General features: G+C 32.8%; 1 protein-coding gene across 2 annotated transcripts; it reads right to left on the bottom strand.

Annotated features, from left to right (window-relative positions):
* Window positions 1-1544: 1544 nt before the first annotated feature.
* LOC146746061 (uncharacterized) lies at window positions 1545-6560 on the bottom strand. 2 transcript variants are annotated; one of them, XM_085499675.1, is made up of 9 exons: window positions 6452-6560; window positions 5676-6005; window positions 5192-5515; window positions 4765-5016; window positions 3889-4200; window positions 3488-3621; window positions 3167-3268; window positions 2898-2981; window positions 1545-2652 (listed from the first exon to the last, which is right to left on the bottom strand). In XM_085499675.1, exons 1-9 carry the CDS (start codon window positions 6507-6509, stop codon window positions 2635-2637), a joined length of 1614 nt encoding a protein of 537 aa, XP_085355801.1. In that variant the 5' UTR covers window positions 6510-6560; the 3' UTR covers window positions 1545-2634. The 2 variants fall into 2 exon arrangements, with proteins under 2 accessions (XP_085355801.1, XP_085355802.1); XM_085499676.1 differs by having other exon boundaries at window positions 2898-2944.
* Between the last annotated feature and the right edge of the window lie 3318 nt (window positions 6561-9878).

Raw genomic sequence — 9878 nt, 5'->3', positions numbered from 1 at the left:
TGGTTGTTGTGGTTCTCTAACGTGTCCAGCTGTTCAAACATAACAGACAGTAGACGACTACCTGCGTAACATGCGGTGAATAAAGAAATGTAGAGAATAGCACTCTAGTGAAGCAAATTTTCAAGTTAAGTTTGATACTGGTTTTCTTACTATTTCACCAAAATATTAATGCAATTTATTACCGATAACTCATACGATACGTCTTTGCCAAGATATACATATTGCACCTTGAATGAAGCATGTATATGTTCAATAAGATTCAAGTGATATTTCACTCCGTAGATTTGCTTGTCATATTGGGTTATAAAGCGCCCTCTATAGATCAGTTATGATATACAATTTGTTGACGCTGGGTAACTTTAGATGCACTATAGATACAGCTTCGCACACTGACAGATATTATACGTTAATACTAAAGCCATGTTTATTGCATACACTAGAAACATATTTTATAATTTCTGACTGCAATTTAGTATAAAACTGTGAACATTATAATTCAGTTTGGACATGGACAGAGTGCAAATAAATATTTAATCAAAAATAGACAGTGTTATTACTATCAAATACCGTGGTTTGAACATGATGGAGCAATATATTTTGTTTGTCGAAAATCGTTAAATCGTATGTCGATGCGCCACAACGTGTTTAATGTGTGTTCAATGTGACATATATAGCGAATGCTATTTATACATATTGTAATGCTTACAGTGCCAGGCATCATGAAAAGATGCCAGACATTATGAAATTTGTTTTCATGGATTTTTGATGAGTTTAATGTGAAATATAGGAAAAAAAAGTATATTCGCTGGATTTTATTTTCACGAAATCGTCCCTTCAGCGAAATGATGATGTACTAGATCTACTAGTATATATTTTATTTATTTGTTTATCTCCATTATCTTCCTAGCTTATTATATCTGGTATTATTACCTTCATAACTATTATAGACAAATACACTCCCAAGAACATCCACAGAAATTGACATGGCCTCAGATTACGTACGAATCACTAGTAATATATTCGATGTTATGGTGCCTGTCTAACGAAAATATTTATATTCATTTCTGTGTTAATATCATCTTGCATTTTAAGCTATATTGTTCCTGCTTAATGCTTGCAAATATCACCTTGAAATACCATCTAAGAAAGTGATGTGTTTTAGTTACATTTGAAATAACAAAATGATCAGGTAATCAATATTGATTGCCTGATCATCCATTGATTTAGTTACAGCGACACACAAATTATATTTCAATTTTCGTTTATGCTGGAGAGATAGTTGTTGAACAAATGTGTGGGAGGTTCAACTCCGTTTGTTTTATAGATAGGCAACCTAGCTGTCGTAACAGTTTAAGATATTACTTAATAATTACTAAATGACACAACCAGTGTCAATTTTTTCAACGAGCTTTTTTTCATACGAATTTTATCACATGAATGACATGATGATCTATATAAACACGACAACTTCCTTGATGTGACGTCAGCTTCAACCGCTAATTCAGAAGTTAGGCTTGTTTGTTATGAAAAATAATATTTTCAGCTATATTTTAGCATCAAATACTGTTGTTTTATTTACCATATTATTCAAAGTTAAAATAGTTACAGTAGAAGTAAGTATACTAATTATATGAAAGAAATGTACATGTATAAATAAATAAACAAGTGGATAAACAAATAAACGAACACAAATCGAAATACATATGTATAATATGGCTGGGAAACAGAAATGGCGAAGCTAGTCGAGTCTGCTTCCCAGAGTTCGAAATACTTGATAATATATTAAATGTTTTGTAAAATTGACTAGAACCAAACAAAAAACAATGGATATAGGTGTGTTAAATGTGCAGTAACGCTCGTTTACTTGGGTACAAAGGTCAAACAGTTCAGATCACTCCGGTTCGATATAGGGGTGAACAACCTCCTTTATATTCACATGCAAATGTAAATTTAAATCAGTAAAAATGCCATAGTATTACGCATTTTGTTAAAATTACAAATTCGACACTTGCAAATAAGATACATATAGTAATGTATATGAAGACAGTGTCAATTTATTCACTGGGAAAATATGACATACATTCAATTGTTGTTGTAATAAATTATTGATGATTTGTCAGTCAGAAAATAGTCTCAACATATCATTCCAGTTATATCTAATAAAACATTTTGTAGCTGTCGTCGCCACGCATTTTAAGATTTCTACTATGTATATATTTGTTTTTATAATTTTTATATCCTTTCTATATTCCTTTGAAAAGTACACCGTTTTGCTTGTAATTATTAACTGAATAACTAAGTTGTCAAACATGCTGTTATATTTAAAACGCTATAGATTGATTAAGGTAATTCACAGAAGTGCAGATGTATATAACTTACTCTGAATAAATTGGTCATTAAATGTCACTACTCGAAAAAGAAATATATTAAAAGCATGAATACGCTAATTAATCAACTTATTTTAAAATATTGGATTTTCTAAGATGAGTTTGGCCAAAACTCAGAATGATGCCAGTATTATATTCAGCTCAAACAAATATGAATGGTTTATATTCTGAAGCTATCGGATTGAAAAATAAACATTTCAATGTATTTCCGAGATATACAATAATTAATTAGTACAGCAGTCAGTCTTCATCTCATTCTGGTGTTCTGAGTGAAAAACGAAAGTACAATAATATGAACACAATGCTATAGTTATTTTAGCAGTCGTGTATTAGTTTCGTTAATTGTTCACATGAGTGAAATGTTTGTATATTATAATCATCGTTTCATTACATACAAATATTACAACATGAACAGTCACAGAATAAATTTTCTTTGTGAATAAAGTAGACAACAAATGTCATATTAATCGATGTAATCTGTGAAAAGGCATTAGGTTGCTCTGTATTTACCTTTGTCGTGTTTATTCCCTCATATGTAGATTTTGTGTTTCTTGTTTCTGATGAAAGGGAAGTATAATTAGTGTCTTCAACGTTCTGCAATTAAATATAATGTACTACAATGTATAATCACCTTCATGATTCAGTTGGTCTATTCGTCAGTTCAAAAGCATTTGTAGTTTTCTATAAACTAAACAAATACAATTATAAACGATTATATTTGAATAATGTGTTTACTCTGTTACTCCATGCGATTGTTAAGTGTTAATATGTTCTCTTACCTCATCTGCTTTAAATGTAGGTCTTTCATATACATGCACTGCATCTTTGGTCATTGTAGAAAGTGTTGTATAATTATCACCTGAATCCGATATAGACTTTAACTTTAAAACAAATTACACGAATATCAACATAAAACACATAATTTCTCAAACAAACAAAATTATTTTAAACAAATACATGGATACATGTTTTTACCGATGAAAGTAAATGAAGTTGCAGATAACAATACCAACCTATGTGTCAATATCCACGCTAAGTACCACACAGAAAATCATAGAAAACACAATTATTAACTCGTCATTATTTAACATAAAACATACCTGTTTAGAAAAACTTCCCTTAACACGTCTATGTATAAAAAATGCAACGATATTGCCAGTCACTGAGCAACAAAGTAGAACTGCAAATAATGCCGCCATACCGACACTCACGGTGCAGGAATTCTGATCAGTTGCTAGAATAATATACAAATTATGATTTAAATACCCCAAAACAGCAAGTACGATTTCAATAAATAAAATATAAGTCATAGGTTGTGAATGGATATTCAATCTCTATACATGTTTTTATATTATATGTTTTAATATATATATATTTGTATGATAAATTGGATATGGTCGGTGTGTTTGCATTTTTGTGAATAGATATTCAATCTCTATCCATGTTCTTATAGTACATGTTGCTATAAATATACAGGAGCGTATAATTAACTGCCGCAAACCTGGCTCTGATCCCGCTGCCTGGACTTCAATATCCGCATATGATTCTCCAAGTTGACAGCGATAAGTTTTAACACCTTGTGCATCAAATACAGTTAACGTCGTGGTCTGTTCAACATTTTCCACTGGTTCAATATCATAACCTTCATAAGAAGGATCTAATTGTGTGTAATTTGACCTATCCTGTAGAAACCATTCCCAAATCTCGTTATCGGGAGATGGTGGTACAGCATCTGTGCCACACTCTAACACGGCGTCAGACCCTGCTACGATTTTGAGGGGACTCTCTGTGATAGCGTTAACTGTGGGTTCGTCTACAAACAAACAGGATAAATAGTTTATGTAAAACCTAACATTCGATTGTTCAGGAAAGTGCCACAATGTCTGAAGGAACATTAATTTGAATTAAATATATGCATAGAAACGTAAGACTGATCAGCCACAAATCACACCATTCATTTGACGGGAAGTAGCTCAAATCAATAATTGTTTGGATTATTTGTCAACTAAAATACAGCACATCACATATTATTTTATTAACGATAATTATAGACATCAACACTATGACAGTTGTAAACGGCAGTTCATTGACACATTTACGTCACAGATGTACTTATATCGCTGGAAGGTAGAATTTAAATGAAAGACATTTTAACCGAATGTCTCTACAAGTGTACTATTATATTAGTACGTACACGTCATACTTTAAACTTGGTCATTGCACACCATATGCTATACATACGTATACATGTATTATATAGTATATATTTGCATAGTTTGCAGACTATTTGGGTATATGGTCTATTGGATCCCATAGTGTTTGTAGCTGTACATACTGCCTCTGATGTCACTATAATGTGTACATATTGTATACTTACATGGTTTGTATATAGTTTGGCTATGCGCTGTACTTTCTTGACTATTTGTAGGTGTACATGTAATATCTTCTTTGCCATCACCTCCAGTATCTATAAGTTCCCATGTGTTCTCATGTGTAGTTTCAGTCTGTCCACCCTCAGCTTCCCATTTATACTGATATGACTCTGGATTGGCTGTATTTACACATTCCACATTTATCACATCACCATCACTCCAAGAAATAATCTCAATTTTGGAGATTATTGGAGGATCTAGAATATTGATGAATCAACCCAGAAAGTAATCGTTACTGGCATGTTTTTGCACTGGTATTCTACTTTTGACGCCAAAGCGATTATATTTTATTCGGAAAATCGCTGAATGAACTTTGACCTACGTAATTGACGTGTAATCTGTCATACCACTATACCTGCTAAGAATACTTACATAATACATTCATGTAAATACGTGCACTTTTTCTTGTTAATCGATCATGTTGAAATGCTTGGCATTCTAAAGCCTCTTCATTATCTGTTGCATTGAATGTATAATTCAACACACTCATACTGTTATGTAGTTTGTCATTATTATCACTGACTTCTGTTGTATATGTACTGTATTCTGTGATATTGGTGTCTCCTATTGTCCATGTTAACTCAGCTGCTGGGTTACCATCAGATGCTATACAAGTGAATTGTGTTGTTTCTCCTGCTATTATATCTACTTTCTGGTCATCATAGTAGTCAACAATATCAACTGAATCAACATTAACTAATGAAAGAAAATAAATTAATATACAATTCTCTATTAATATTATAACACACATCTCAAATAATAAAAAAATGACAGTCAGTATATCACAACATAATAAGTAAAAATATTATAAATACATTAGTATTCATCTACAAATTATAAGAAATGTTATACTTACCCAACACAACAAGTTTTCCAACTTCTCCATCAGGATTGTTATCCAGACTGAAATAACAATCATATTCACCATCACTTCCATCTAAAGTGACGTCATATACAATCAAATCATATCTATTTGATGTTGAAGTATCCACACCATATCCTGGTGATGCATGGCCAGTACCAGTTGGATATATATTGGCAACTATGGTTGAGGTTTCTCCATATACCCATGTAGCGTGGTCATTTGAATCGCCTAAGTTGTAAATAGTACAGTCGAGTGTGGCGTCCTCCCCAGGCATAGCATACACTGTACTACTTGGTCCTATCAATGTAGCTTCACCGTCAACTATAAATAATCGATATATTCAATAATTTCCGGGCATTTAATGTTTATCTATCTGGGTTTTATAAATAAATTATAGAGTGCTAGGATAACCACGTATAATTTACATATTAACCAGCTCATAACAGCCAAGGGACATTCAGCCAGTTAAATAGAATGCTAATGGAACAGTGACGTATGTATGACTGAAGCAATTGTACTGAATTCTGTTGACATGAAATCTCGTGTCGGGTTTATTTAATTGAGTAAGACCAATGCCTGAATGTTTCGCTAATATAACTGCCAGCAACACAACATGTCAGGAGATTAAACTTGTATACAGCAATTATCACAGATTAATAGCTAATGTATTTACAACAGGACAGTGTCCAAAACAGGTCGCATTTTACGTTGAACTGACACTGTTGGCATAGTGATAGTACGTAACAAAATAGCAATGTATACTGTACCTCCATGTTTCCGGGTAAGCAGAACAATAAGTAACATTGTAATGCTTGCAAAATACATATCAACTTGTTTTTCTCCTGTTCACATTCACTTCGTAGTTATTCCATGTCCGATAAAACGTGTGTATATAAACTACTACTTCCGTATATGACGTCAAGGAACATGACTATATAAAATTTGCATATTCATCAAAGTTGAAAGGTTATATAATGAGGTTAAACTCCCGGGAAAACTCAGAGGTTTGTCTGATCAAATGTCTGATAAAATATCTGACTAAAATGTATTTTTAATATACTAAAGTATGTTGAAATATTCAATGGATGGTATTCGAGGCATTCACGTAAACGGTCGTCGGTAATTGCTAATTAAAGCATAAAAATACACCTAAGCTTTCCAAGCCCCGTAGTACAAATGTGTTGATTGTCTGTTATGTATTAACTCCAACCGCCAAGCTTTTAAATATACATGAATTCTATACTTAATTACAGTCCCATAATTCTCGTCTAAATTATCATATTATTACAAAATGTATACACAATATATGTTAGTCAGACAATTGTTTCTTGTATAATTACTTCATAACTTTTTATTCTAGCATTATATCGTGGTGTTATGATTGTACCATCGCTTTTTGGGCTAAAATATCAGTAGATGATTTAGAGGAGCGCCGCACATGAAATCGGCGTTTCTCTTACATATGTGTTACTCAATGCAATGTCACAATGACGTTATGTAAATGTGTTCCATCTAATCCAACATTCTACATCAGTCTCTGATTATTAGCATATGCCATATTTTGATAAAAATTTTGAAATAAATAATCACAATGAATTATTTTGGGAAAATATCTTGTATTAGGAAACATTAATTAGACATATTAAACGTTGATATTATACCAGACTCCTGTAACAAAGTGTTTGTTGATTGCCTGCTATTTTCTGCCCCAAAATAATTTATTTGTATATCAATATTATTATTTTTATGTTATTAACTACAAAATATATTTTTAAAATGAAAAAAAATGGTTTTCAAACTCAATCTACGCCAAATTTATTTTTATGTATTTGTCAGGTTCCTGAGTATATGTTTGTTTACTGATGTATTCCATCGATCGTCTAAGTAAAACAAAATTCAAAAGAAAATGCTTTAATATTCTAAACATTGAACCATAGCGATCAATGAAATAGAGAAGAACATATATAATGAGTCCAGGGGCGGATTTAGAGGGGGCCGAGGGGGCCGCGGCCCCCTATATTTAACCCCCCGCAAAGGCTTCGCGCCATCGGCGCTCGCGAACTAGGCCATCGGCCAACTTATTGCCTGCCCCCCTATTCCAGAATCCTAGATCCGCCCCTGGAGTCGATGATTCTTAAATAACGTTACGAAATAAGAGCCGAGTGCGAAGGAATTTACATTCTTTTGAAATGGATAAACGCGTCGGGTCACGGCGAAGACAAGTCTATGAATGGCGGTGTTTGATTGGGTAACAAAAATAGTGAAGAGCAAACAATAGCAAAAAGTGTGAGTTTATTTTTTTAGTGTGATTGTCATAACTACGACATCACATTAAGAATTGCCTGGTCGCAAAATAAGGATAGCCAACTTATTACGCAGATCAAATTGCAAGAAAAGATCACAGAAGCGGGAAGTCGTCATTCAACACCAATCACCAAACAATTCAGAAACTTTAAGACAGCAAAATTAAAAACAAATACCAACGTGTGAGTACTACATAATTTCCGACGCTTTGGATTTCGCGTCACCTAATTAATACCTCTTACATAACACAAACTATATGCTCTCTACAAAACGTTATTCAGATTCCAAAAACATTTGATAAACTTATCCGAGGTTTCTCTTTTTTCTGAAAGCGACGCGGTGAAAATGGGCTAGTCTGGTTCTTTGAAAAGTGTTAGTATTGTGCCAAATTTATTTGTTCGGTACTTGTCTTTCAATTCAAATTGTTCTTTCATAAATGATGACAGATGTTCGGCGAAACTTGTACTCTTTGAGTTTACGGCTTTCATCCACTGATGTAACGCCTTCAGGTCGTTCGTAGACTCTTACATTCTCACACTATTACTATACGCATTGCTGGATCCGCCAAAAATACAATGTTTCAAAAAAACCGCCGTCAGATGACTCATTATTATAACAGTATAACTATCTCAAATATACTCTCATACGAGTAATAATTTTCAACAACAAAATGAGTAACTGTCTATAAAACACAAATCCAAATTAGGAAATGTGTTAGTGGGCATTCCAGAAGCACTTTAAATCTTATCGTAAACATCAGTTCCACTTTCAATACACATGACAATGTGGACTATAATTTGAGTTTTACAAGATGGAAACCATTGTCTACCTACTGGCTTTCCAAACTTAACTTTACAGATTATATTTGAGAATTCACTTTTTTCAATGAGAATATTTACGATGTCATATTCGATTCTCGTCGTAGGGGGCAGTATATCAATAATACCATCAAATCAGAAAGAACTATCGTAATAGTACAAGTAATTTGGGTTAACCGTGTTATTGTTATGACAAATGTATTTTTATATTCATGTAGTCACTGTTCTCGCCAAAAATGTTTCAGTAAACTAGATTTCTTATCATGTAACTGTGTATATTTGTTATTATACTAACAATATTGAATGGTGAGTTACTATGATTTGATGACGTTACATATCACGTGGCGACTGCAATCAATCGAAATGAATTATTCAGAGATCATTAAAAAGACTTTAGTGAAAATCTCATCAAAGAGGTACAAACTGGTTGGATTAATAAGGAACAGATATAAAAAGTTGAGCACTCAAAGTATATATCTATAATTAAGCCCAGGATTTGACACCGTGCTCTTACCTGTTCAGATGTATTCAAATAGTTTTGTTCCATTTATAACACAAGATATTTCAGACAGGCTGTGAACCATGTTTGTTTTTCAGTACATATGTGACGTATGTCGAGAACATTTTAGTGTTTCATATACACATTTTGCTACAGGAAAATAACAGTTAATCCCCTTGACTGGATATTCGAAATTATGAATAAACTTTAATTATGTGTTTTTTGGTCATTTTCTCATTAAAAATTACATCCAGTATTCGGTTTAACAGTATTCGGCAATTGTAACATGCTTGAATACTCTCCGATTCTTTCTGTTATGTCCGCCCTTTAGGCATGTTTTCGTTGCTAAATGCACTGTGATGATCTGATCTGCGGAATTGATGAAAATAAAAATGCTCACTCCAGAAACTAAGCAGAACAGTTTCAGAAAATGTTGATGCATTGACATTTCTGATGACTGATTCTTCGCTTCCATTTAAATTAATTTTAAAACTTGAGTTTTATTACATATGTCTGATTTTATTATCTAATATTATATCGGGAAGAAAAATTTAAATCATTACAGCAGCCATT

The sequence above is a fragment of the Saccoglossus kowalevskii genome, chromosome 5, assembly GCF_978046115.1.
Source record: "Saccoglossus kowalevskii chromosome 5, keSacKowa6.1, whole genome shotgun sequence".
Classification (NCBI taxonomy): domain Eukaryota; kingdom Metazoa; phylum Hemichordata; class Enteropneusta; family Harrimaniidae; genus Saccoglossus; species Saccoglossus kowalevskii.
This window is presented reverse-complemented; position numbering and strand designations above follow the sequence as displayed.

Excerpts from the sequence above, each read along its gene's own strand:
- LOC146746061 (XM_085499675.1), bottom strand. The coding sequence starts at position 6,509 with ATGTATTTTGCAAGCATTACAATGTTACTTATTGTTCTGCTTACCCGG. Across the intron at positions 3,622-3,888 it reads GGCAGCGGGATCAGAGCCAG|CAACTGATCAGAATTCCTGC; the intron begins GTTTGCGGCAGT and ends ATATTATTCTAG. Across the intron at positions 3,269-3,487 it reads AGGGAAGTTTTTCTAAACAG|TTAAAGTCTATATCGGATTC; the intron begins GTATGTTTTATG and ends TTTGTTTTAAAG.